Below are 27,926 nucleotides of genomic sequence, written 5' to 3'. Positions count from 1 at the left end.
CAGGGTCCTGGATTGAGCCCCAGGTTGGGCTCCCTGCTCAAAGCGAAGTCTGCTTCTCCCTCTCCCTCTGCCCCTCCCTTCACTCATGCGTGTATGTGTGTGTGTGTGTGTGCTCGCACATGCGTGCGCATGCACACGTGTGTGTGCACGCACTCTCTCAGATAAATAAATAAAATCTTTTTTAGAAACTGAAAATTGTATCTCGGATTTCTTAGATGTGGGAATGGGCTTGTGGCTCTGCAAAAAAAAAAAAAAAAAAAAAGTCCTATTCTTAGGAGTGTGGAAATATACAAAGATGACCCAAATGGGGACAGAGACTACAGAGCTTTCTATAGCAAGGGAGGCAGTCAACATCACGTATAGTGAAAAAAGGAAAGACTTCAGGTATGCCCTGTGGAAATAAATGAAGACAAACCAAATGAGAAAAGCAAAGGACATTCATTCTGAACTTGCTCTAGCAAGGAAATCAGACACTGTCACTTGCTTTTTGGCAGAGACTCAAAGGCAGACAGAGGGGGTAACGCTTTATAGTAAAAAAAAAAAAAAAAAGAGGGAAGGCTTCAGGTGTGTTCTAATTGGAAAGCTGTTGGCATGAGGAAGCTGTAGGCAGGCTAATAACTAGAAGCCAGGCATCCTAGGTGATTGGTTTGGGGAGCAGATTTGGTTTTCTCTGGATGGACCTGAGTTGGAAGTGGAGAGTGGGGGCAAAAAATGAGGAGGTTGGTGGTCATTGACTAAGTCCTGGCCATCTAGACCCATTGCTACAGAGGTAATGGTTTGGCTTCTCAGGATTATTGCTATAGAAGTTGTAGGTCAGAATTCTATTGTCATAATACAGTTGACCCTTGAACAACGCTGCGCTTAGGGGCACTGCTCCCGCCAACACACACACAGTGGAATAACTTTTGATTCCCTCCAAATTTAACTACTAATAGCCTACCGTTGACTAGAAGCCTTACTGATAACGTAAATAGTTGATTAACACATATTTTGTATGTTCTATGTATTATATACTGTATTCTTACAATAAAGTAAGCTAGCGAAAAGAATGCTATTAAAATTGTAAGAGAAAATACATTAACAATACTGTACTGTATTTATCAAGAAAATTCTGCCTATAGGTGGACCTGTGCAGTTAAAACTCCTTTGTTCAAGGATCAACTCTATATGGTCTGGCCATTGTCCATTTGTATATTCAGTCCCTCAGGAGATACATGCTGAGTATTTAGCTTTTAGAGAGCATAATGTTTGCAGTTTACTGTAGAAAGGTATTATAAAACAAACATGCTGGAGTCCTTTCTTTCTTTCTTTTGCTATCTATCCTTCCCCCTTCCACATGAACTCTGACTAGTGGATAAGCCACAAGGCTTACAAAAACAATTCTCAGAAAGTACTGTTCTGATGATATGGGGCTCTGATCGGGAGAGGGGCTCAAAAACTAGAACAATCCCCTAACTGTGAGCTTCCCTTAAGGTAAAAAAAACCTATCACCTAAGCCCAAACTGCAAAGACACATATCCAACTTTCCCCTATATAAACCCTAATCATGCTTCAATCTGGGGTCAGAGGTGGGGGTGGGGTTACCTGATGCCCATCAGTTGAATATAGCCTTTAACAACTCTACTTCAGTTCCTTAAATAATTTTCTTTGGACATTTTATTTATTTATTTATTTATTTATTTATTTATTTATTTATTTATTACATTATTTTTAAATGATGGGGTCTGTATGTATGTACAGAAAGAGATTATGCAAATGTAGCAAAAGTTAACAGTTGTTATATCCAGGTGGAGGGCATTTGGACGTTCCTAGTACAATTCTTTCAACTTTTGTGTAGTGTAAAAATTTTCCAAAAAAGTTGGGTGTAAGGGGCGCCTAGGTGGCTCAGTCGGTGAAGCATCTGCCTTCGGCTCAGGTCATGATCTCAGGGTCCTGGGATCGAGCCCCGCATAGGGCTCCCTGCTCAGCGGGGAGCCTGCTTCTCCTTCTCCCTCTGCCATTCCCTCTGCTTGTGCTCTCTGGCTCTCTCTATCTCTCTGTCAAATAAATAAATAAAATCTTTAAAAAAACAAAAAAACAACCTTAAAAAATTGGGGTGTAAAATAAATAAGCTATCATTGCCTGCTGTCTCCTGACATATGTAAATGGTTGTGGCTTTGGTCCAGAGGTCCCTGCTTAGCCATTGAACCTGATACTTTTATGAAGTTTTCCTCTACCTCTGTCAGTGGAAGACAGATAATATTTTACCATATTGTAAGATATTTTTCATCTACTGAAGGAAGAAGGCATGCAAGACAAGGCTGATGGGAAGACCGTGGATACCACTCTTTGCATTTACCTAATAGGATAAAAAGGTGCTCATCATTATGTCCTTAGCTGCAGATGTGTAAATATTCTGACCTTGCATTCTTCCTTGTTTTCAACTGGTTGCCAGCATAAATGTGAAGATTCACAACTGGACTGCTCCAGGATTCAGGACAGTCAGTTGTAGAATTATTTTTATTTTATTTTACTTTATTTTTTTCTTTAAAGATTTTCTTCATTTATTTGTCAGAGAGAGAGCGCGCACAAGCAGAGGGATCGGCAGGCAGAGGGAGAAGCAGGTCCCCGCTGAGCAAGGAGCCCGATGCGGGACTCGATCCCAGGACCCCGGGATCATGACCTGAGCCGAAGGCAGACACTTAACCGACTGAGCCGCTCAAGCATTCCCAGTTGTAGAGTTTAAAAGGAGACTCTGATCTCTCTATTTGAAGTGGCAGCCCCCTCCCCCAATATTTCTAACTCACATTAGTGCCCCATCCACCCCCTTTAGCAGTTATCAACTATTGACAAACAGTGTTTATTGCCCTCTTCCCCACTAGGATGTTGGGCTCATGAAACTAGGAGTTTGGGGTCTGTTTTGTTTTACCCAATATCAAGTACGAAGAGCAGTGACTGGTGATCAATAAATATTTGATGGATGAACAAATAGGGTCTTAAATACTTACAAGTTCTCCATCTTTTTAGCATTTCCTGCCTTACTCCTACCAAATCAATTTTATAATTAGTTGTATCATCCAGAGATGCCTGCAGAGTCTTTTGAAGGGAATAATCTTTTAAGACAATGACCCTGCTTTTATGTGTTTTACTGCTCTCTACATGTGTGGTACAGCTACCAAAAATAAAGCAGTCAATTACTGCACATATATGAGAAGCAGAAATCACTTCAGTATCAGCATGAACAAGTAAATGAGTGAACAGTAAATGAATAAGATCATTCTGAAAAAACAGAAGGCTACGAAGAAAACTAAGGCATGGTGAGGAGCTAGAGAGTAGTGGGGGTAGGTCGGGGAAGGAAGACATCTAAAGAAAAGACACTGGAGCAAGTATGATGATGGAGTGAGCCATGGAGCCAGAGCATCTTTGGCAGGGGCTTCAGTAAGTGTCAAGGTCATGGGCCTCCTGCCTCTCTGCTCATCCCACCACGGGATGGCGTCTCTGGGCTGGGGTCAACGATTTTCTTGCCCTACTCAAGGAAGGGATGGCACTTTTCTCCATGCAGACTTTGTCTTTTTAAATGTAGATATTTACCTAACAGCTTAATTTTCCCAATTAATTTAAATAGTATTTTTTATTTTTATTTTATTTATTTCAAAGATTTTATTTATTTGAGAGAGAGAGAGAGCGCGCGCGCGCACGAGCAGGGGGGAGGGGCAGAGGGAGAGGGAGAAGCAGGCTCCCCGCTGAGCAGGGAGCCAACGCGGGGCTCAATCCCAGGACCCCAGGGTCATGACCTGAGCCCAAGGCAGACGCTTAACCGACTGAGCCACCCAGGCGCCCCTAATTTAAATAGTTTTGATAGTAAAGTGAGCACTTAATGTGCCTACCACCCTTTGTATGGCCTTGATGATAACCTGCATCTATCCATGTGGTCCCCCAATTCATTGCCCTGCCTCCCCTTAACTGAGGTAAACATCATCCTGAATCCCAAGTTCATAAACCTTTTATTTTTTAACGTAATTTTCTTGCAATTACATACAGTCCTAAATAGTTTATGTTCTTTATGTTAGTAGCTTTTATTCTTATAAAAGTGTGTTATGCTTTATATAATCTTTCGGGAATTTCAGGGGTTTTTTTCTTTAATGTTCATCCATATTGTTGAGTATTATTCTAGTTTATTCATTTTGACTCCTGTTGATGAGCATCCAGTTTTGTTTCTAGGTTTTTCTGTTGTGAAGGGATTGTCATGCATATCCTAGGTTTCATGTGGGAATGTTCCTTTTTGTTTGTTTGTTTGACCAAGAGAGGGTGTGGGGGGGGGAGGGGTGGAGGGAGAGGGAGAGAGAGAATCTTAAGCAGGCTCCATGCCCAGTACAGAGCCTGAACTCGGGGCTCGATTTCATGACCCTGAGATGATGACCTGAGCCGAAATCAAGGGTCGGATGCTTAACTGAGCCAGCCAGGCCCCCTACCCTCTTTTGGATACATTCCTACGAGTGGACTGGCTGGATTGTGAGGTATGTAAATATTCACTTGTAGGAGGGAATGCCTATTTTCTAAAGTGGTGTCATAAGCACACTATGAAGGTGCACACCATGAGTTGTGTCTTTCCACAATGTCAGCTTTATTCAATCACAAAGCAAAGTTTATCACCATTATAAAGCAGGTTCGGGACTCCAAACTCAGTGACATTTCACCATGTGATTAAACCTGGCTTCTTACACAGCACACAGAGCAGGACAGAAGACCAACCACGCAATGAACAAGATAACAGAAGGGTGTAGGAAGTTAAGGAATGAAACACAAAGTCAGTCTGTGAGCATGCAGTTGAGATAAGGCCTCCGCCCAATCTGGGGCCGCTCTTGGCACCTGCTGCTTCTTACGTTCAAGCAGTGAAGGATCTCAGTTCTGTTCGGAGATCAATCGGGCACAGCTATCAGAGGCAGCTGCCTTTTCTAAGTGGTCAGACAGAGGGGTCACGTCTGAAGAGTCTAACAGCTTGCTGCCAGAATCCTTCCCTCTTTAAAGGGATTTAATTGGTTTCGGGTCCCTGCAGACCTCCTCTGGTTCTGCTCATTATCAGTTCTGGGGTGTCAGCTAATGTTGGTCCCGGCGATACCTCCTAGCTGCAGTACCTTTACCTACTTGCGTCATTGCTCGACACGGGCTCCTGCTTGACACGACAGACTCCATTTTGCTCTCTACAAGCGGTTACACTGATTCACATTCCTTCCACAGGGCAAAACGATCCTGTGGGTGCACATCCTCTTCCATACTGGGTATTGTCAGACTGAAATTTTTGTGAATTGAGTGGGTATAAAATGTCATCTCATCATGTCCTGATTTGTATTTGCCTGATAGCTAATGACTTTGAACACCTCCTCATATGCTTATTGGCTCTATCTTTCCTTCTTCTCTGAAATGGTCTAAAGGGTCTATTATTTTTTTGAAATATAACTGTAGTACTATTAAGATGCTCAACAACATGAACAGGGATTCTTGAAACTCTATATAGAAGCACGTCAGACAAGCTACCAGTGATTCAATTCCTTCTTTGTTTCTTCATTCAGTAAACTATCAGACCAGGGCTATATATGTAGAAAGAGAATTTGGAATGCTTAGAGTCCAACCCTCTAAGAAAGCAAAAAGTAGCTCGGACTCTAAAAATCTGCCCTGCCATTCATCAGGCTAGGAGAACAATCACAGATAAAGTCAGATGCAAAGTTATTGAGAAACACTATTTCTCCCAAGGACGTGCTGCCGCTGTAATGCCATAAAGAACTCTACTTTGAGTGACTACTGCTTTCTCAGTCACTGGGAAACTTCCTTCACTACAATCACGGACTATCAGAAAGCTGCTATTTGAAATGGTATCAGTTCAAACGAAACATCCTACTCTTGCTGGAGACTCTAAGTCACTTAGACACAAAGAAGCAGCCAGGATTTCCAACCCTGACCAGAGATGAGGGGTATCTAGACACAACATTTTATATCTATCTTAACTTTATTGTTTTCAGGAAAACAGGACTCAAGGTCACTTTGCGGTTCACATACAGCTCCATTTTGCCTTAAGGTCACCAAAACACTGCTTCATTTCTATTTCATCTGAACTTCACCATTCCTCTGAATCCTGTAACTCTATCTTTCCCTTTGTTTAGTGGTTCCATGGTTCCTCTGGTGTGTGGTCTCCCTCATTGACTGATGGATCTGTCAGACTACAAATTAGTCCCAGATGGTCTTAGGCTGAGTAGGACACTCTTACATTCCAGATTGTGAAACTGAGCAGAGGGGATGTGATTGGACTGAGAGCATCCAGTAAGTCCACACCTGAGCCTGTGTCGGGTCCCCTCAAAATACCTTCCTCACCTGAGGATTCAGAGAAACCTTCAGTGGGGTACAGAGCCTTCTGCCTGTAGGAGGACTTCTGCCTGTAAGACTCCCTGGAGGAGGTGATATTTGAACTTGGTTTTGAAGGGAAAGTAGGCATTCCCAGGTAAAGGGCAACAGGACTTCTTCCCTTCCTACCCCAGTGACACGTCCTAGAAGGGTATGGGCATCTAATATAGAAGGGAATTTCTATATTAGAAGTAATATTAGGGACAGCAAACCGGTTGAAGGGCAGCATCAGTCTCGTCTTAAAGCTACATTTTCAAAAGGGCACTATCACAGTGCAGATTTTATTTTATGTGGAAATAAAAATAATAGTTTCCTGAAGATGCTTTTATTGACGTAATGCTTTAGATTAAGGAAAAATAAAAAAGTATTATTTGTTCATATTTTATTTCATCTGGGGTTGCTGGAGTGGGAGATAATGTAGACTATGGGAGCATTCAGACCCCGCAGCCAACCCCTACAAGCACAACAGAGGGGAATCTGACACCGACTTCCCCTTTATCCCTCAGTGCTATGTCCTAGGAGGCCTGCACACTCCCAATTTCTTCCCCTTCTTCGCTCGTGGTATGTTCCAGGAGAGCACTGTAAACCAGTCTGACTTCTCCCCCGCTTTCACATCGTGTGGTATCTGCCAGGAGAGCACAGCCGCCTGGCACGTCTGCGTCTTTCCAGAGGCCCTTCAGCTTCTCTGAACATTATTACACAGATCCAGAGTGCAGATCCAAAGACCCCCCTCCTCCAGGAAGACCGCCCAAAAGAACGTCGCCACCCATGCTCCCGGCCACTGAGACAGCTCCGCCGCTCTGCTCTGTGAGTTTAGAGGCTTCCTCACCCTCGGTACGGAATGGTCACTCCTCCAACATGGCGCACCCTACGGGGAAGCGCGACCTGGGCGCGGCCACGTTCCCCGCCTGGCAACGCGGCCTAGGGGCCCTGAACGCTCCAAAGCACCGATTCCGTAACATCCCCATGTTGACTCTGGGCGGACAGCGGCTTCGAATGTAGTTTTGCGCGTGTGCAGGACCACGCCCCCTTCGTTCGTCGCCCCAAACCCTGAGAAGGGGCGGTGCTAGGGGGGTGGTGACCGGAAGCGGCTACGGTTCTCAGCGGTGGTTTAATAGTTGTCAGGAGGATCTCAATGCTCTGTGTCGGAGGGATGTGGAGGTGATGGGGCCCCGGGGAGCGTGAGTGTTGGGGGATTCTGTGTGGTCAGCGATGGAATCGGTTGTCTAACGGATTGGATGATTCGATCATTATTTTGCAGGCTTTCCTCTTCTCTCAACGTTAAGGTCCTGAAGTTCACTCTAAGACCCACAAGGTTCGGTCCATTATGTTCTAAGTGTACCCTAAGAGTTGATTTTTCTTCTGCCCACGAGTTATTTAGAAGTGCGTTTTTAGTTTCCAAAAGTTTATCTTTTTAATAGATTTCTAGCCTTAGTTTTCTGTGGTCAGAAAAATGTCTACGTGAAGCTCCTTCCTCGAAACAGGAGAAGACTCATGGCCTAGGCCGTGGTGAATTTTTATAAATGTTTCATATTTTAATCAAAAATAATATTTAGTTGTTTAGTTGTCAGCCGTGTCATACAAAATTTACACTCTTTGTTGTCCTTGTCTCCCGTTCCTGAGGAGAGAGAAATTCTCCAGTGTGTTGGTGATTGGTCCGTTTCTCCTTCCTGCTGTTCGTGGTGCATTTTGAGTTCAGTGTTGTATCTAGTGTGAGACTTAGGTTGAAGCTCATCTGTTTGAATGTTCAATTACTCAAGCACCATCTGTTGAAGACTATCCTTCCTTCTTTGACTTGTTTTGCACCTTTGTGAAAAATAAATTGCACATACTTGTGTGGGGCTATTTTTAGGTTCTTTATTCTGTTCCATTGATCTATGTGTCTATTTAGTTTTATCATGAATGGGTGTTGAAATTTGTCAATATTGTATGAATTTATATGATCTTGTGATTTTTCTTCTTTAGCTTGTTAATATGGGGGAATGCACTGATTGATTTCTGAATGTTGAACCAGCCTTACATTCCTGGAATAGATCTCACTTGGTTGTGGTGTGTAATTCTTTTTATATGTTGCGGGAATGGATTAGCTACTGCCTTTTTTTTTTTTTTGAGGATTTTCTGTAACTCGGTTTATGAAAGATATTGGCCTACAGTTTTAGTTTTTTGTACTGTTTTTGTCTGGTTTTAGTATTAGGGTAGTACTGGCCTCATAGAATGAGGTAAGAAGTATTCTCTTCTTTTGTATTTTCTGGAAGAGATTATGTAGAATTATGCTAATTTTTCCTTTAACTGGTTGAATCCTCCAGTGAAACCATCTGGTCCTGGACATTTCCTTTTGGAAGCTTTTTGATGATGGCTTCAAATTCTGTAGTAGTTATATGATTTCAGATTATCTATTTAATTTTTTTCAGAGTGTATATTTAGTAGTGGGTGAGTTGTGGAAGTTTGTGTTTTATGGAAGTTGTTGAATTTATGTGTATTTAAGTTGTTTGTGGTAAGCCCTTTCATTTTAATGGCTGCAGCATCTGTAGTTATATCTTATGTTTCAGTTCTGGTATTGGTAATTCTTATCTTGTTTCTTTTTATCTTTATCAGTCTTGCCTGAGGATTACCACTTTTATCAATCTTTTCAAAGAACCAGCTTTTGGTTTCAGTGATTGTTCTGTATTGTTTATCTGTTTTCAATTTCTTTTTTTCTGTATTTACATATATATTTTATCTCAACTATTTTTTTTTCAGGTGTACAATAGAGTGATTCAACAATTTGGTAAGTGTTTTCAATTTCATTGATTTATGCTCTTACATCTATTCCTTCCTTCCTTCTGCTTGCTTTGGGTTTACTTTGTTCTTTTTCTAGTTTCTTGAGATGGGAGCTTAAATTATTGATTTAAGACCTTAATTCTTTTCTCATATAAACATTTAGTACTATAAATTTCCCTCTCGACACTGCTTTATCTTCATCCCCCAAATTTTGATCTGTTGTGTTTTTATTTTCATTCATGACTTTTTAATTTGCCTTGAGACCACCTCTTTGATCCATGGATGATATAGAAATGTATTGTTTAATTTTCAAGTGTTTGGAGACTTTCCTGTTATCTTTCTGTTATTGATTTCTAGTTTGGTGATATTAGAGGACTTATATCATATGATTTCAATTTATGGAGGTTTGTTTTATGACCCTGGGTGTGGTATGTCTTGGAGAATGTCGCATGGGTGCTTGAAGAGAATGTGTATTTTTTTTTAAGATTTTATTTATTTATTTGACAGAGATCGAGGCAGCAAGAGAGGGAACGCAAGCAGGGGGAGTGGGAGAGGGAGAAGCAGGCTTCCCGCTGAGCGGGGAGCCTCATGCGGGGCTCCATCCCAGGACCCTGGGATCATGACCTGAGCTGAAGGCAGTCGCTTAACCAACTGAGCCACCCAGGCGCCCTGTATCAGTACTTCTTTTTGATTGTAAAATAATATTCCATTTTATGGATATACTAAATTGTGTTTCTCCATTTTCAGTTGATGGACATTTAGGTGATTTCCACTTTCTGGCTACTATGAATAATACTGCTGTGAATAGTTGTGTATGTAAGTTTTGGAGCGGACATGTGTTTCCATTTCTCTTGGCAAGGTACCTAGGAGTGGAATTGCTGGATCATATGGTGACTCTGTGGGTAACATTTTGAGAAACTGCCAAACTGTCAGAGTGGCTATACCATTTTCCATTTCTACCAGCAATATATGAGAGCTCCAATTTATTCACATCTCACCAATACCTGTTACTGTCTTTTTTTACCCCTTATTTTAGCCATCCTCATGGATGTGAAGCGGTCTCCTAATGAATGGAATATTTTGGTTTTGCTTTGCATTTCTGTAATGACTAATGATATTGAACGTCTTATGTTACGATCAGACCATGTAGCCTGTCAATTCCCAACATTAAAACATCTGCGAGATTTTCTCTTTTTTTTTTAAAGATTTTTTATTTATTTATTTGAGAGAGAGAGAATGAGAGAGAGAGAGAGCACGAGAGGGAAGAGGGTCAGAGGGAGAAGCAGACTCCCTGCTGAGCAGGGAGCCTGATGTGGGACTCGATCCCGGGACTCCAGGATCATGACCTGAGCTGAAGGCAGTTGCCCAACCAGCTGAGCCACCCAGGTGCCCGATTTTCTCTTTTTTTAAAGATTTATTAGAGAGAGAGAGTAAGCGAGGGGAGGATCAGAGGGAGAGAATCTTTCAAGCAACCTCCCCACAGAGCACAGAGCCCTACATGGGGCTCGATCCCAAGACCCATGAGATCATGACCTGAGCCGGAACCAAGAGTCAGTTGCGCGACTGAGCCACCCAGGTCCCCTTACCAGATTTTCTTCATGGCCAAGTTATTAAATGGAATTCTGTACAAGTTCCATGGGCATAAGGAAAGAAAGCATAGTCTCTCTTCGATATAACATCATGTTTATGTGTTTAAAATTCAGCTTGTTCATGCCTTTTATTTTATTCCTTATTTACTTTCTTGTTTCCTCTTTATCCCATTTCTTACTTCTGTTTTTCTTAATTAAGTTCCTCTTCATTTTATAAAGGATACTTTCCCTTTCCCAACAAGAATGACTAAATCTGTAGTGCTTTTATTAGTTGATCAGAATAAAATTGTTTCTAAATATAGACACAGAGACACCCTCTCCTCCCTAGATCCTGTAAAAGGAGAAACAGTTTTACCTCTGCATATTTTGAGGTAGTTAAGACATTGGAGTCTCAGGCTATTAGCATTTTCCTTACGGCCTATCTCTTCTGTTTTAAGAAACTCTACTTTTTTTTAGTTCCAAATCGCAGTCATGTTTTCAACATCTGTTAAACAGAACCATGTTTATTTTAAGCCTACCACACAAAAGGTACTGAGTATTATAGTGTTGAGAATGTAAATTTTGAAGCCAGGTAGACTGGCTTTGACTTAATATCACTAGGCCTCTGTTTCTGTGTGCATAAAATGAAATAATAATAATTATGGCAACACATGGGTGAGAGGATCGTTGTGCAAATTAAGTGAGGTACCTACTTCTGCATATTACCTGATCCCTTGTAATGACAGTACTTGCTAATCTGAATTAAATGTTTCCTGGGGCCAGCCTGCTGCCAAGTGCCTTACAAACGTCATCTCATTTAATTTTCACAACCCCTTGAGGTGAATAGTTTTGACTCATTTTGAAAAGAAAAGTGAAGAAGCATTTTTATATTCTCATAGCTAAAAGTTGGCAGAGCGAGAATTTAAGGCTTAAAGAATGTTTGTCCAAATGTCATGGTCTTGCTCATATTCCATTTTGATGAATGACTAGAATGGGTGTTGGCTGGACTTCGTCTATCCCACAATGTCCAAGGCCAGGAACTGTACTTTGGTGCCCCCAGGAAGCATTTGTGGGGTCAATGCTAAATGACTGACCATGTGGACACTGTCTTTGCAGGTTTCTTGGAGTCTCTGTTGAATCTGTGGGCCAGACCCCACAGCGGAGGCTGCAGGAACTGTCTTCTGGCCCCAGCAGCTCAGCTCTGATTGAGTCCACGGAGCCCACTTGGCTTCAGGCTCGTGGGAGGAGCATCAGCAAGAGAGCTGGAGGGCTGATGCCCAGCAGGAACATGCCAGCCAACTGGAGCTCTCCTGAGCCATCCCTGGCTCGAGCTGTGGGGAGATGTGACAACTCCTGTGAGGTGAGGAGGAAGAGGTACCCAGGGCCAGGAATCTAGAATGAAAGACAGTAACTCATTAATTTGTATGACTTGTTCTTTAAGCAAGCAGCATAATCAGGGAAGTTTTATTGGTCATTCTTTTCCCTCTTGTGAATTTTCTTCTCTTGCCCATTGCTGCTTTATTTATCTTAGCTTATGGATTTCTTTATGGAAGGATAACTAACATACCATGTTATATTACTTGCAGATGTACAACATATTTTTTCTAGAGGGGGGTTGCGGAGAGGGGCAGAGGGAAAGAGAGAATCTTAAGCAGGCTCCACGCCCGGCGTGGAGCCCAATGTGGGGCTCAATCTTACAACCCTGTGATCATGACCTGAGCTGAAATCAAGAGTCAGACGTTTAACTGCCTGTTTAACCCAGGCGCCCCTCAGATGTGCAACATATTGATTGGAAAGTTTTATACATTACTAAATACCACAATAAGTGTAATCACCATCTGTCACCATACAATGTTATTACAGTGTTATTGATTCTGTTGCCTAGGCTGTACCTTTCATTCCTATGACTTATTTATTTTACACCTGGAAGTTTGTACTCTTAATCCCCCTTATCTATTTTGCCATTACCCCATCGACCTCTCTTCTGGCAACCATCAGTTTGTTTTCTGTATTTAAGGATCTTTTTTCAGTTTTTTGATTTGTTTGTTTTATTTTTCAGATTCCACATATATGTGAAATCATGTGGTATTTGACTTTCTCTATCTGACTTATTTCGCTTATCATAATACTCTCTAGCTCTGTCCACACCATTGTAAATGGCAAGGTTTCATTCTTTTTTATGGCTCAATAATATTCCGTTATGTATATATATATAGATACTCCATTATATATATAGATATTCCACTATATAGAGAGAGATATATAGATATATATACCATGTCTAATTTATCCGTTCATTAGTCGATGGATGTCTTGGACTCTTTCCATAATTTGACTATTGTTGATAATGCTGCTATAAACATTGGGATGCATGTACCCCTTCGAATCAGTACTTTTGTATCTTTTGGGCGAATACCTAGTAGTGCAATTGCTGGGTCATATGGCAGTTCTATTTTTAACTTTTTGAGGAACCTCCATACTGTTTTCTAGAGTGGCTGCACCAGCTTGCATTCCCACCAACAGTGCAAGAGGGTTCCCCTTTCTCCATATCTTCGCTAACATCTATTGTTTCCTGTGTTGTTAATCTTAGCCATTCTGACAGGTGTGAGGTGATATCTCACTGTGGTTTTGATTTGTATTTCCCTGATGTTGAGTGATGTTGAGCATCTTTTCATGTGTCTGTTAGCCATCTGGATGTCTTCCTTGGAGAAATGCCTATTCATGTTTCTGCCCATTTCTTAACTGGATATTTGTTTTATGGGTGTTGAGTTTGATAAGTTCTTTATAGATTTTGGATACTAGCCCTTTATCTGATATGTCATTTGCAAATATCTTCTCCCATTCTGTACGTTGCCTTTTAGTTTTGTTGATTGTTTCTTTTGCTGTGCTGAAGCTTTTTCTCTTAATGAAGTCCCAGTAGTTCATTTTTGCTTTTGTTTCCCTTGCCTCCAGAGATGTGTCTAGTAAAAAGTAGCTGCGGCCAAGGTCAAAGAAGTTGCTGCCTGTGTTCTCCTCTAGGATTTTCATGGATTCCTGTCTCACATTTAGGTCTTTCATCCATCTTGAGTTTATTTTTGTGGATGGTGTAAGAAAGTGGTCCAGTTTCATTCTTCTGCATGTGGCTGTCAAGTTTTCCCAACACTGTTTGTTGAAGAGACTTTTTTCCATTGGATATTCTTTTGTGCTTTGTCGAAGATTAGTTGACCATATAGTTGTAGGTCCATTTCTGGGCTCTCTATTCTGTTCCATTGATTTCTGTGTCTGTTTTTGTGCCAGTACCATACTGTCTTGATGACTACAGCTTTTTTTTTTTTTTTTTTAATTTTAATTTTTATTTTTTTTATAATTTTTTTTAAATTTTTTATTTATTTGCGAGAGAGAGAATGAGAGACAGAGAGCATGAGAGGGAGGAGGGTCAGAGGGAGAAGCAGACTCCCTGCTGAGCAGGGAGCCCGATGTGGGACTCGATCCCGGGACTCCAGGATCATGACCTGAGCCGAAGGCAGTCGCTCAACCAACTGAGCCACCCAGGCGCCCTACAGCTTTTTTTTTTTAAAGATTTTATTTATTTATTTGACAGAGAGCTAGAGAGAGAGAGCACAGTAGGCAGAGCAGCAGGCAGAGGGATAGGGAGAAGCAGACTCCCCGCTGAGCAGGAGCCCAACGTGGGGCTCGATCCCAGGACCCTGGGATCATGATCTGAGCCGAAGGCAACTGCCTAACCGACTGAGCCACCCAGGCGCCCCGACTACAGCTTTGTAATAGAGCTTGAAGTCTGGAATTGTGATGCCTCCAGTTATGCTTTTCTTTTTCAGAATTGCTTTGTCTATTTGGGGTCTTTTCTGGTTCCATACAAATTTCAGAATTGTTTGTTCCTGCTCTGTGAAAAATGCTGGTGTTGATAGGGCTTGCATTAAATGTGTAGATTGCTTTGGGTAGTAAAGACATTTTAATAATGTTTGTTCTTCCAATCCATGAGCATGGAATGCTTTCCCATTTCTTTGTGTCCTCTTCAATTTCCTTCCTAAGTGTTCTATAGTTTTCAGAGTACAGATCCTTTACCTCTTTGGTTAGGTTTATTCCTAGGTATCTTAGGGGTTTTGTGCAATTGTAAATGGGGTCGATTTCTTGATTTCTCTTTCTGCTGCTTCATTATTGGTGTATAGAAATGCAACAGGGGCGCCTGGGTGGCTCAGTTGGTTAAGCGACTGCCTTCGGCTCAGGTCATGATCCTGGAGTCCCTGGATCGAGTCCCGCATCGGGCTCCTTGCTCAGCAAGGAGCTTGCTTCTCCCTCTGACCCTCCCCCCTCTCATGTGCTCTCTCTCTCTCATTCTCTCTGTCTCAAATAAATAAATAAAATCTTTAAAAAAAAAAGAAAAAAAGAAATGCAACAGATTTCTGTATGTTGGTTTTGTATCCTGTGACTTTACTGAATTTGTATATCAGTTCTAGCAATTTTATGGTGGAGTCTTTCAGGTTTTCTACATACAGTATCATGTTGTCTGCAAATAGTGAAAGTTTGACTTCTTCCTTGCCGATTTGGATGCCTTTTATTTCTTTTTGTTGTCTGACTGCTGAGACTAGAACTTCCAGTACTATGTTAAATAACATTGGTGAGAGTGGGCATCCCCGTCTTGTTTCTGACGTTAGGGGTTAAACTCTCAGTTTTCCCCCATTGAGGATGACGTTAGCTCTGGGTCTTTCATATATGACCTTTATGATGTTGAGGTATGTTCCTTCTACCTTACTTTCTTGAGTGTTTTTATCAAGATAGGGTGCTGTATTTTATCTCATTATTTTTCTGCATCTATTGACAGGATCATATGGTTTTTACCCTTTCTTTTTTTAATGTGGTGTATCATGTTGATTGATTTGCAGTTATTAACCTACCCTTGCAGCCCAGGAATAAATCCCACTTGATCGTGGTGAATGATTCCTTTAAGGTACTGTTGGATTTGATTTGCTAGTATGTTGTTGAGAATTTTTGCATCCATGTTCATCAGGGATATTGGCCTGTAATTCTTTTTAGTGGGGTCTTTGGTTTTGGAATCAAGGTAATACTGGCCTTGTAGAATAAGTTTGGAAGTTTTCCTTCCATTTATTATTTTTTGGGATAGTTTTTGAAGAGTAGCTATTAACTCTTCTTTAAATGTCTGGTAGAATTCCCCTGGGAAGCCATCTGGCCCTGGTTTTGTTTATTGGGAGATTTTTTGATTCCTGATTCAATTTGTTTGCTGGTTATTGGTCTGTTCAAATTTTCTCTTTCTTCCTGTTTCAGTTTTGGTTAGGAATCTGTCTGTTTCTTCCAGATTGCCCAATTTGTTGGCATATAATTTTTCATAATATTCTCTTATAATTGTTTGTATTTCTGTGGTATTTGTTGTGATCCCTCCTCTCTCATTTGTGATTTTATTTGAGTCCATTCTCGTCTTTTTGACAAGTCTGGCTAGGGGTTTATCAATTTTGTTAATTCTTTGAAAGAACAGCTCCTAGGTTCATTGATCTATTCTACCTTTTTTTTTTGTTTCTATATCATTTATTTCTGCTCTAATCTTTATTACTTCCCTTCTTCAGCTGGCTTTAGGCTTCATTTGCTGTTCTTTTTCTGGCTCCTTTAGGTGTGAGGTTAGGTTCTATATTTGAGATTTTTCTTGCTTCTGGGGGTAGGCCCGTATTGCTATATACTTCCTTCTTAGGACTGCTTTTGCTGCAGAGGTTTTGGACTAATGTGTTTTCATTTTCATTTGGTCCCATGTATTTTTTAAATTCTTCTTTAATTTCCTGGTTAACTCATTCATTCTTTAGTAGGACGTTCTTTAACCTCCATTTATTTGTCTTCTTTCCACATTTTTTCTTGTGGTTGACTTCAAGTTTCACAACGTTGTGGTCTGAAAATATGCATGGTACGATCTAAATCTCTTTGTACTGGTTAAGGCCTGATTTGTGACCCAGTATGTGATCTATTCTGGAGAATGTCCCATGTGCACTCGAAAAGAATGTATATTTGGCTGCTTTAGGATGAAATGTTTTGAATATATCTGTTAAGTCCATCTGGTCCAGTGTGTTATTCAAAGCCCTTGTTTCCTTGTTGATCTTCTGCTTAGATGATCTAGTCCATTGCTGTAAGTGGGGTGTTAAAGTCCCCTACTGTTATTATATTATTATCAATGAGCTTCTTTATGTTTGTTATTAATTGATTTATATATTTGGGTGCTCCCAGGTTGGGGGCATAAATACAATTGTTAGATCTTCGTGATGAATAGACCCCTTAATTATTATTTAATGCCCTTCTTCATCTCTTGTTACAGTCTTTGTTTTAAAATCTAGCTTGTCTGATAGAAGTATGGCTACTCCAGCTTTTTTTGATGTCTATCAGCATGATAAATGGTTCCCCACTCCCTCCCTTTTAATCCGGTGGTGTCTTTGGGTCTAAAATGACTGTCTTGTTTTGTTTTTTTTTTATCCATTCTGATACCTCATGTCTCTTGATCGGGGCATGTAGCCCATTGACATTCAGAGTGATTATTGATATATATGAATCTGTTGCCATTGTATTATTTGTTAAGTAGTTGTTTCTGGAGCTTTTCTCTTTTCCTTTCTAGTCTTTGTTGCTTTTGGTCTGTCTTTCCCACACAAAGAGTCCCCTTTAATATTTCTTGCAGGGCTGGTTTCGTGGTCTCGAACTCCTTTAGTTTTCGTTTGTCTGGGAAACTCTTTATCTCTCCTTCTATTCTGAATGGCAGCCTCGCTGGATAGAGTATTCTTGGCTGCATATTTTTCCCATTTAGCACATTGAATATATCCTGCCCCTCTCTTCTGGCCTGCCAGGTTTCCGTGGCAAGATCTGCCACTAACCTTATTTGTCTTCCCTTATAAGTTAGGGACTTCTTTTCCCTTGCTGCTTTTAGGATTTTTTTCCTTATCTCTGTATTTTGCAAATTTTACTACAACGTGTCTTGGTGTTGGCCTGCTTTTGTTGATTTTGATGGAGTTCTCTGTGCCTTCTGGATTTGGATGTCTGTTTCCTTCCCCAGATTAAGGAAGTTTTCACCTATAATTTCTTCAAATAAACCTCTGCCCCATTTTCTCTCTCTTCTTCTTCTGGGACTCCTATAATATGAATGTTATTATGCTTCATGGAGTTGCTGAGTTCCCAATTCTACATTCATGATCCAATATTTTTCTTTCCCTATTTTCAGCTTTATTATTTTCCATAATTTTATCTTCTGTATCATTTATTCATTCCCCTGCTTCTTCCATCCTTGTGGTCATTACATCCAATCCATTTCACATCTCAGTTATAGCATTTTTTATTTTGGCCCGACTGCTTTTTAGGTCAAGGTTTCTCAAGCCCAGCTAGTTTCCTTATGATTGTTGCTTTGGATCCTGGGTCAGGCATATTACTTTATGTCCATTTCAATTAGATTCCTGGACGTGACCTTGTCTTGTTCTTTCTTTTGGGATGAATCCTTCATCTTGGCATTTCATCTAGGTCTCTGGTTTTTTTTTTTTTTTTTTTAAGATTTTATTTATTTAGTTGAGACAGAGAGAGAGAGCACGAGCAGTGGGGAGGGGCAGAGGGAGAGGGAGAAGCAGACTCCCCGCTGAGTGCAGAGCCCGATGCGGGGCTCTATCCCAGGACCCTGAGATCGTGACCTGAGCCGAAAGCAGACACTTGACTGACTGAGCCACCCAGGCGCCCCTCGATCTCTGTTTTCTTCTGTGTGTTAGGAGAGCCTGTAATGTTTCTTGCTTCCGAGAGTAATGGCTTAATGAAGAAGAGGTCATGCACTGTCTAGGGCCTGGTGCTTCAGGAAGTGTCCCTCGTGTATACTGTTTGCATTCTGCTGCTGTGTTTTCACTGCTCTTCCCCTCCAGTCAGTCCTCTGCAGAGTTTCTCCTTGCCTGAAGTTGGGAGGGGGGCAGTGTTTGGACCTTGGCCAGAGTATGGCGAGTTTTAACTAGGTGTGCTCCAGGGTCTGCTTGTTAAAAGAGACCTGATGCTATTTCCAGTAGAGCTGAAGCTTTGCAGCACTCTGTGGTCAGGAGATGTGGTATATGTGGGGGGGTTGTGCTGGTCTTCTGGGGGAGGGGCCTGCTGCTCTGGGTCTCAGGCACACTTGCTCTAGTAAAGAAGCACCTGCTGAGCAGAGAGGGGCGGGGCTTGGTGTAAGCGGCTCAGGCCTCCACTGTTGGCTGATGCCGATGGGCAGGGGAGAAAAATCGCACCAGTCCTCTCCCTCATCCCCGGAGAGGGGAGTTCATGCCCGTTGCTGTCTGGCAAGCCCTCACAGAAGAGCGAACACTCTCCCCTCGGGTGTCCCAGGTGTCCCTCAGATCCCTGCCTTCACCCTATCAGTGTCCGGGCCACCTGCCTGCCCGGCAGATCAGTGCACCTGTCTTTTATCCCAGGCAAGTCGGCTGAGTTCCAAAACTCCAAAGTGTAGGGACCCAGCATGGTGCGGTCCTTCACCGGTCCGCTGGGGGTGGGTCTTGATGCACTGGGGCTGGTGCCAGTTTGTCCCAAAGGGGCATTCGCACCAGTGCGCAGGAGCTTGGAGTTTAGCATAAAACGCAACAAAATGCTAGTGTCCAGGTTAGCCGCCCTCAGCAGGTGTCTCTGCCCCTACGCTAAGTGGCAGGGGAGCATGTTGGTGCCTGCTGGCTCTTTTGTCCCCTGAGAGGCAAGGCCACCTCTCCCAGATGCCCTCCAAGAAGGGGAACCGCCTCTCCCAGTGTGTCCCAGGGAATCCTCAGAGCATGCTGTGAGCCCTGAGGCCTCCACCCTCCTTCTCTGCAAGAACCCTGTAGCCCCTGCTGGGCTCCACACCAGCCATGGCTCAGACCTCTAAAACTCCAGTCTTTGAGCTCCACTGCTTGTAAAAACGCACAGTAATCAGCCCCTCGCATTTTCCCAGTCAGTGGCTCTGGGGAAGTGTTTTCCTTGTGCGATCTCCTGTCCGTTCTTTTTTTTTAAAGATTTTATTTCTAAGTAATCTCTATACCCAACATGGGGCTCGAACCCATAACCCCAAGATCGAGTCACAGCCCCTACCAACGGAGCCAGCCAGGAGCCCCAGGATTTCGTTCATTTTTATGGCTGAGTAATATTCCAGTGTGTGTGTGTGTGTGTACCACGTCTTCTTTATCCATTCATTTATTGATGGACACTTGGGCTGCTTCCTTAATCTTAACTATTGTAAATAATGTTTCAATAAACATAGGGTGCATATATCTTTCTGAATAAGTTATTTTCATTTTCTTTGGGTACATACCCAGTTGTGGCATCCGTGGATCATGGAGAGTAATTCTCTTTTTAATTTTTTGAGTAACCTCCGTACTTTCTACCATGGTGATTGCACCCATTTCCATTCCCACCAACAGTGCACGAAGGGTCCCTTTTCTCCACAGCTTCACCCACACTTGTTATTTCTTGTCTTTTTGATTCTAGCCATTCTGACTGGTGTGAGGTGGTATCTCATTGTGGTTTTGATGGGCACTTTCCTGATAATTAGTGATGTTGAGCATCTTTTCATGTGCCGATTGGCCATCTGTATGTCTTTTTTTGGAAAAGTATCTATTCAGGTCCTCTTCCCAATTTTTAATAGGTGATTTTGGGATTTTTTGGTGTTGAATTGTGTAAGTTCTTTGTATATTTTGGATATTAACCCCTTATTGGACTATTATATATTTGCCATATCCTTTCCTATTCACTAGTTTGCCTTCTTGTTTTGTTGATGGTTTCCTTTGCTGTGCAAGAACTTTTTATTTTGGTATAGTCCCAATAGTTTATTTTGCTTTTGTTTCTTTTGCCTCAGGAGACATATCCATAAATATGTTGCTAAGGGCAGTCAGTGTCCAAGAGATTACTACCTGTGTTTTCTTTTAGGAGTTTTGTGGTTTCAGGTCTCGCATTTAGATCTTTAATCCATTTTGAGTTTATTTTTATATATGTTTTAAGAAAGTTGCCCATTTTCATTCCTTTGCATGTAGCTATCTAGTTTTCTGAGCACCATTTACTGAAAACAGACGGTTTTCTCCCCATTCTATGTTCTTACCTCCCTTTGTTATAAATCAGTTGACCATATAGGTGTGGGCTTATTTCTGGGCTCTCTATCCTGTTCTCTTGATCTATGTGTCTGTTTTTGTGCCAGTACTATTTTGTTTTGATTACTGCAGCCTTGTAGTATATATTGAAATCTGGGATTGTGATACCTCTAGCTTTGTTCTTCTTTCTCAAGGATGCTTTGACTATTTGGGGCTTTTTGTGGTTCCATGCAAAGTTTAGGATTATTTGAGTTCCATGAAAAGTACCTGGTCTTTTGATAGGGATTGCACTGAATCTATAGCTCAACTTTAGTTAATATGGACATTTTAACAATATTAATTCTTCCACTCCATGAGCTTAGTGTGTCATTCCTTGTGTTTGTGTTATGTTCAATTTTTTAAATCAATGTTTTATAGTTTTCAAAGTATGGATCTTTTACCTCCTTGGTAAAATTTTTTCCCAGGTACTTTATTCTTTTTGGTGCAATTATAAATGGGATTGTTTTCTCAATTTCTCTTTCTGCTACATCATTATTAGTATATGGAAATGTAACAGATTTCTGTATATTGATTTTTGTATCCTGCGACTTTACTGAATTTATCAGTTCTAATAGTTTTTTGGTGGAGTCTTTAGGGTTTTCTGTACATAGTATCATGTCATCTGCAAATAGTGACATTTTACTTCTTTGGATGTCTTTTATTTCTTTTTATTGTCTGATTGCTATGGCTGGGATTTCTAGGATGTTGAATAAAAGTGGTAAGAGTGGGGGTGCCTGGGTGGCTCAGTCAGTTAAGCGTCTGCCTTCAGCTCAGGTCATGATCCCGGGGTCCTGGGTTCAAGCCCCACAGCGGGCTCCCTGCTCAGCAGGATTCTACTTCTCCTTCTCCCTCTGCTCCACCCCACTTGTACTCTCTCTCTCTCTCTCTCCCTCTCTCAAATAAATAAATAAAATCTTTTACGAAAAGTGGTGAGAGCGGATATCCTGTCTTGTTCCCGATCTTAGAGGAAAAGCTTTCAGGTTTTCACCATTAACTATGATGTTAGCTGTGAGCTTTTTATATATGGCCTTTATTATGTTGAAGCATGTTCCCTCTAAACCCACTTTATTGAGAGTTTTTGTTATGAATGGATGTTGTACTTCGTCAAATGCTTTTCTGCATCTGTTGAAATGGTCATATGGTTTTTACCCTTTCTCTTGTTAATGTGATATATGACACTCACTGGTTTGTGAATATTAAACTACCATTGCATCCCTGGAATAAATTTCACTTGACTGTGGATTAGGGTTAGGGTTAGGATTTTTATTTATTTATTTTTATTTTTTTAAAGATTTTTATTTATTTATTTGTCAGAGAGAGAGAGAGCATCAGTGGGGGGAGCAGCAGAGGGAGGGGGAGAAGCAGGGTCCCCACTGAGCAGGGAGTGCGATGTGGGACTCAATCCCAGGACCCGGGATCATGACCTGAGCTGAAGGCAGACGCTTAACGACTGAGCCACCCAGGCATCCCAGGGTTAGGATTTTTAAAAATATATTGTTGGATTCAGTTTGCTAATATTTTGTCGAGGATTTTTGCATCTATGTTCATCAGAGATATTGGCCTGTAGTTCTCTTTTTTTGTAGTGTCCTTGTCTGGTTTTGGTATCAGGGAAATGCTGGCCTTGTAGAATGAATTTGGAAGTTTTCCTTCCTCTTCTACTTTTTAGAATAGTTTGAAAGGAATAGTTTTATTTTTTTAAAGATTTATTTATTTATTTATTTGAGAGAGAGTGTGTGTGTAGGGGCAGAGGGAGAGGGGGGTGGGGGAGAGAGAATCTTAAACAGACTCTGTGCTGAGTGTGGAGCCTGATGAGGGGCTCCATCCCATGACCTTGAGATCACAACCTGAGCCGAAACCAAGAGTTGGAAGCTTAACCAACTGCACCACCCAGGCGCCCCAGTAGTAACTCTTTTTTTTTTTTTTTTAAAGATTTTTATTTATTTATTTGACAGAGAGAGACACAGCGAGAGAGGGAACACAAGCAGGGGGAGTGGGAGAGGGAGAAGCAGGCTTCCCGCTGAGCAGGGAGCCCGATATGGGGCTCGATCCCAGGACCCTGGGATCATGACCTGAGCCGAAGGCAGACGCTTAATGACTGAGCCACCCAGGCACCCCAGTAGTAACTCTTTTTTAAATGTTTGGTAGAATTCACCTGTGAAGCCATCTGGTTCTGGACTTTTGTTTGTTGGGAGTTTTTTGATTACTGCTTCAATTTCCTTGCTGGTTATGGGTCTGTTCAAATTTTCTGTTTCTTCCTGAATCAATTTTGGGAGATTATGTTTCTAGGAATGTATCTGTTTCTTCTAGGTTGTCCCAATTTGTTGGCATATAATTTTTCATAATACTCTCTTATGATCAGAGGGACACATCCTTGGGTGAGGACATAGAGTCACTGTAGGTCCATGCCTGGCCTTCTTTTATTTTACTTGCTTAAATTTCATTATACTGTTCTCCCTAAAAAATAAAAAATTATAACATAAAAAAGAATATTTCTGTGAGTTCACTTGTTATGTCTCCTTTTTCATTTCTGATTTTATTTATTTGAGTATTCTCTTCTTGGTGAGATCAAGGTTTATCAATTTTGTTGATCTTTTCAAAGAAGCAGCTCTTAGTTTCATTGCCCTTTACTATTTTTTTTTTTTTTAGTCTTTATCTCATTTATTTCTGCTCTACTATTTATTATTTCCTCCCTTCTCTAGCTTTGGGCTTTGTTTGTTCTTCTTTTTCTAGCTCCTTTAGGTGTAAGGTTGGGTTATTTATTTGAGATTTTTCTTGCTTCTTGAGATAGGCCTGTATCTCTATACACTTCCCTCTTAGAACTGTTTTTGCTGAGTCCCAAAGATTTGGAACCATTGTGTTTTCATTTTCATCTGTCTATATGTATTTTTTTATTTCCTCCTTGATTTCTTAATTGACCCATTTGTGGTTCAGGAGCATGTTGTTTATTTATTTTTTTAAGATTTTATTTATTTATTTGAGAGAGTGAGAGAGAGACAGCATGAGAGGGGGGAGGGTCAGAGGGAGAAGCAGACTCCCCACTGAGCTGGGAGCCCGATGCGGGGCTCGATCCCAGGACCCCAGGATCATGACCTGAGCCGAAGGCAGATGCTTAACCGACTGAGCCACCCAGGCAGCCCCAGGAGCATGTTGTTTAGCCTCCATGTGTTTGTGTGCTTTCCAGAGTTTTTCTTCTACTTGATTTCTGGTTTCATAGCTTATGGATTTTTAAAGGTTTTTTTTTTTAAATATTAGGGTTCATGACTCATTATGGTTCTTGTATATTTTTGTGAATATTTTTTGCCACTTTGTAATTTGAAATTAGTTTTTAGTTTTATGTACAAGTGGTAAAGGGTGGCAAACAGTTCTCTAAGTCGTCTTTTATTTATTTATTTATTTTTAAAGATTTTATTTATTTATTTGACAGAGAGATAGAGAGAGAGCACAAGTAGGCAGAGTGGCAGGCAGAGGGAGAGGGAGAAGCAGGCTCTCCACTGAGCAGGGAGCCGGACGTGGGGCTCGATCCCAGGACCCCAGGATCATGACCTGAGCCGAAGGCAGCCGTTCAACCGACTGAGCCACCCAGGTGCCCCTAAGTCGTCTTTTAAAAATGGCTCTTCCCTGCTTTGTTTTTTTGCCAGATTCTGGCTCACTGGAGGCAAGCACTCTTAATCTTTTTAATGGATTAGATTTTTTTTTCTAAGTTTTGGCCATTATCTATTGACTTTCTGTTATGGAAGGTAGAGATTTAACTTTTCCATGCACCCCCACTAACATACATATTTGCCTATAAATGTTGTTTTGATCAGATTCCTCATCAGTGTTTATTACTGTGACTGTTTGTAGTTGAGTCATATAGTATCTATGCTGTGATTACTATTTCTGCACAACTCTTTCTTTTCCCTGGAATTTTTTTTTTTAAGATTTTATTTATTTATTTGACAGAGAGAGCACAAGCAGGGGGAGTGGGAGAGGGAGAAGCAGGCTCCCTGCTCAGCAAGGGAACCCGATATGGATCTTGATCCCAGAACCCTGGGATCATGACCTGAGCCGAAGGCAGATGCTTAACTGACTGAGCCACCCAGGCACCCCTCTTTTCCCTGGAATTAATAATTTTCTGGCTTGGTCATTTCTTTGCTTTACTAGATACATATCAGTGATTCAACTTCAAATTCTTCACAGTTGTCTAAATCTCCTCTCTGCATATTCAAACATATTAGGTAATAATCATAATAACAATAATTATAAACACTCATGTTTACTATGTACCAGCAGTGTTATATGCACACAACAAATACTAAGTCATCTTCATAACAACCTTGAGAAGTAGGTGCCATTGTTATTCCCATTTTATAGAAGAGGAAACTGAGGCATAGAGTAAAGGTATCTGGCCCACGTTCACACAGCTAGTAATAGGTGGAGATGGTCTCAACTCTAGGCATCAATGGCCGGTCTTTGAGGTCTCTCCTGGAGCTGGTTGACTTGCTGAAGACTGGTCAGGTGGCTCTCAGCTTCACACGTAGCTATTACTGTGGTGCCTTCCCTTTGCCATCCCCCAAGAAATCCTTTTCACCTCTGTCTTGTGTCAGATCCCCTTTTTTGAGATCCTCTGTCTTCCTTCCTGTTTCTTGTGTCTTCCTCTTTCTTGATTTACCCCCTCATTTTGTGGGAGCATGTCCTCCAGTATATCCTTGAGAATGAATGCATGACAGGTAGATTTTAATGAAACTTTGTATGTTTGACAATGTCATGCAAGAATGTGTTATTTAATATATATATATAATTGTGCAAATATATTTATAGAAATAAAAGAGTAATATATGCCATGGAAATATATTTACTTGACCCTGACGCTAAATTTATATTTTTGGCTGGGTGTAGAATTCTAGGTGGGAAATCATTTTTGTGCAGAATTTTAAGAGCCTAGTTTCCATTTTAGTCCTTTTCTATTCACACACACACATTTTTCTCTGCCTTCCAAAAAACTCTTATTTGGTTGTTGATACTCCATTTTAAAAAATTCTTTGTTCTACTGATTTCCATTTCTTTCTCTTTTGCTGTTGTTGCTAGTAGTTTTTTTTACAAACCATCTTCCAATTCTTCTTTTGTGTCTCTCATTAATGCTGTTATATATTTTTATTCCAGATAGCTCTTTTTGTTTTCAGAATTTTTTTAAAATTTTATTTTATTCTGTTATATTAGTCACCATACAGTACATCATTAGTTTTTGATGTAGTGATCCACGCTTCATTGTTTTCATATAACACCCAGTGCTCCATGCAGAATTTTTTAATAGCATACTGTTTTTGTTTTTTTTTTAAGATTTATTTATTTTAGAGAGAGAGAGTGAATGTGGGGGAGGGGCAGAGGGAGAGAGAGAGAGAGAGAATCTCCTGCAGACTCCCCACTTGAATGAGGAGCCTGACACAGGGCTCAATCGCACAACCCTGAGATCATGAACTGAGCCAAAATCAAGAGTTGGACGCTTAACCAACTGAGCCACCCAGGTGCCCCACATGCTGTTTTTATGTTATGGATGCACTATCTTATCACTGTAAGGATATTAGTAAGTTTTTTAGTCTAATTTTTTGAATAATGAGATAGACACATGGCTCAAAAATTTAAAAAATATACAACTATATAAAATTTAAAAATATAAAATATACAGTCTAAGTTATCTTTCTCCTCTCAGCTCAGTTCTCTCTAATGCATTTAACCAGGTTAGTTTTCTTTATATGATTAGGGGTTTTTTATGCAAATAAAAGCAGCTGAAAACACATTCTTATTTTATCCTTTTTATTTCACAAAACCTGTTTTGTGAAATAAAATCTACACAGTGAAAAATCTACACAGAGGAAGAAGCAGACTCCCCGCTCAGCAGGGAGCCCGATGCGGGACTCGATCCCGGGACTCCAGGATCATGACCTGAGCCGAAGGCAGTCGCTTAACCACCTGAGCCACCCAGGTGCCCCTCAATTCTGTTACTTTTGGTGAAATATAATATGAACTACAAACAATGCTGCCGTGAACATTTTTTATCATGTCCCCTCAAATACATGTGTACCCCTGTCTCTTAACTGTATACATAGTGGTGGAGTTAATGGGTCATAGATTAAGCCTATCTTTAAAAGATTTTTCTTGTAAAATACAACATACGTACAGCAAAGCGTACAAGACAGACATGTATAGCTCAGTGATTTTTCACTCTGTAGATCTAGAAAGTATCCAGCGTTAGCATTCCAGAGTCGTCCTACTCCCAAAGATAACTACTATCCTGATAAGTGATAACTACTATCACTTCCATTAAGAAGATCATAAGCCACAGAGTGGGAGAAGAGATAGACAAGACGGACTTATACCCAGCATATATAAAGAACAACAAAACAATAAGAAAAAGCAGACTATCCAGTAGTCAGAGGCCTTATTTGAACAGACATGTAACAAAAGAAGATATCCAAATAGCTAATAAACACCTGAGATGGTGCTCAATCTCATTAGTCATCAGGGAAATGCACAATTTAAACCACAATGTAATACCACTACACTTTCACCAGAATGGCTAAAATTTAGAAGACTAAGGGGCACCTGGGTGGCTCAGTCAGTTAAGCGTCTGCCTTTGGCTCAGGCCATGATCTCTGGGTCCCGGGATCAAGCCCTGTGTTGGGCTCCTGGCTCAGCCAGGAGTCTGCTTCTCCCTCTCCCTCTGCCTCCCCCCGGGCTCGTGCATGTGCTCTCTCTCTCTCTCTCTTTCTCAAATAAAAATCTTAAAAAAAATTAAGACTGACAATGCCAAGTGTTGGGAGGATGTAGAGCCGTATGCTCATGTCAGCACATACAGCTGTTGATATATTAGCTCATATCTGCAGTTCTGTGCTGCTGGTGGGGCCATAAATTGGCACAATCTCTTTGGAAAACATTTTAGCCTTCTTCATCCAGGTAGGTGTAGACCACATGAAGAAACAATTCTCCTAGGAATATACGCAACAGAAATCCTTGGCTGATATACCAGGGCACATGTATAAATGCTCACTGTAACACTGTAACAGCCAGAACCTAGAAATAACTTAAATGTCCATTAATGGTAGACTGGATAAATAAGTTGAGCACAATATTGAGTGAAAGAAGCCAGACACAAAAG

At 41.0% G+C, this 27,926-nt stretch overlaps 2 protein-coding genes and 1 long non-coding RNA gene across 3 annotated transcripts in view; all 3 read left to right on the top strand.

The window, feature by feature from the left end:
• Nucleotides 1-7,377, top strand: part of LOC110571115 (CXXC-type zinc finger protein 1-like) — a 32,911-nt gene extending 25,534 nt beyond the window's left edge. The window contains exons 12-13 of the mRNA XM_044911614.1: nt 6,882-6,936; nt 7,079-7,377. Coding sequence (XP_044767549.1) covers nt 6,882-6,936; nt 7,079-7,377 — 354 coding nt within the window. The remainder of the gene's footprint in view (nt 1-6,881; nt 6,937-7,078) is intronic.
• Nucleotides 7,378-7,525: 148 nt separating this feature from the next.
• On the top strand, nt 7,526-11,945 carry LOC110571470. The gene is made up of 3 exons (XR_002479784.1): nt 7,526-7,536; nt 9,115-9,142; nt 11,820-11,945. It is a non-coding gene; the product is annotated as an uncharacterized LOC110571470 (long non-coding RNA).
• Nucleotides 11,946-11,991: 46 nt separating this feature from the next.
• Nucleotides 11,992-27,926, top strand: part of ZNF81 (zinc finger protein 81) — a 91,665-nt gene continuing 75,730 nt past the window's right edge. The window contains exon 1 of the mRNA XM_044911613.1: nt 11,992-12,063. Coding sequence (XP_044767548.1) covers nt 11,992-12,063 — 72 coding nt within the window. The remainder of the gene's footprint in view (nt 12,064-27,926) is intronic.

Source organism: Neomonachus schauinslandi, chromosome X (genome assembly GCF_002201575.2).
Source record: "Neomonachus schauinslandi chromosome X, ASM220157v2, whole genome shotgun sequence".
NCBI lineage: Eukaryota > Metazoa > Chordata > Mammalia > Carnivora > Phocidae > Neomonachus > Neomonachus schauinslandi.
The sequence above is the reverse complement of the archived record's forward strand: the minus strand, read 5'-3'. Positions and strand labels throughout refer to the sequence as shown.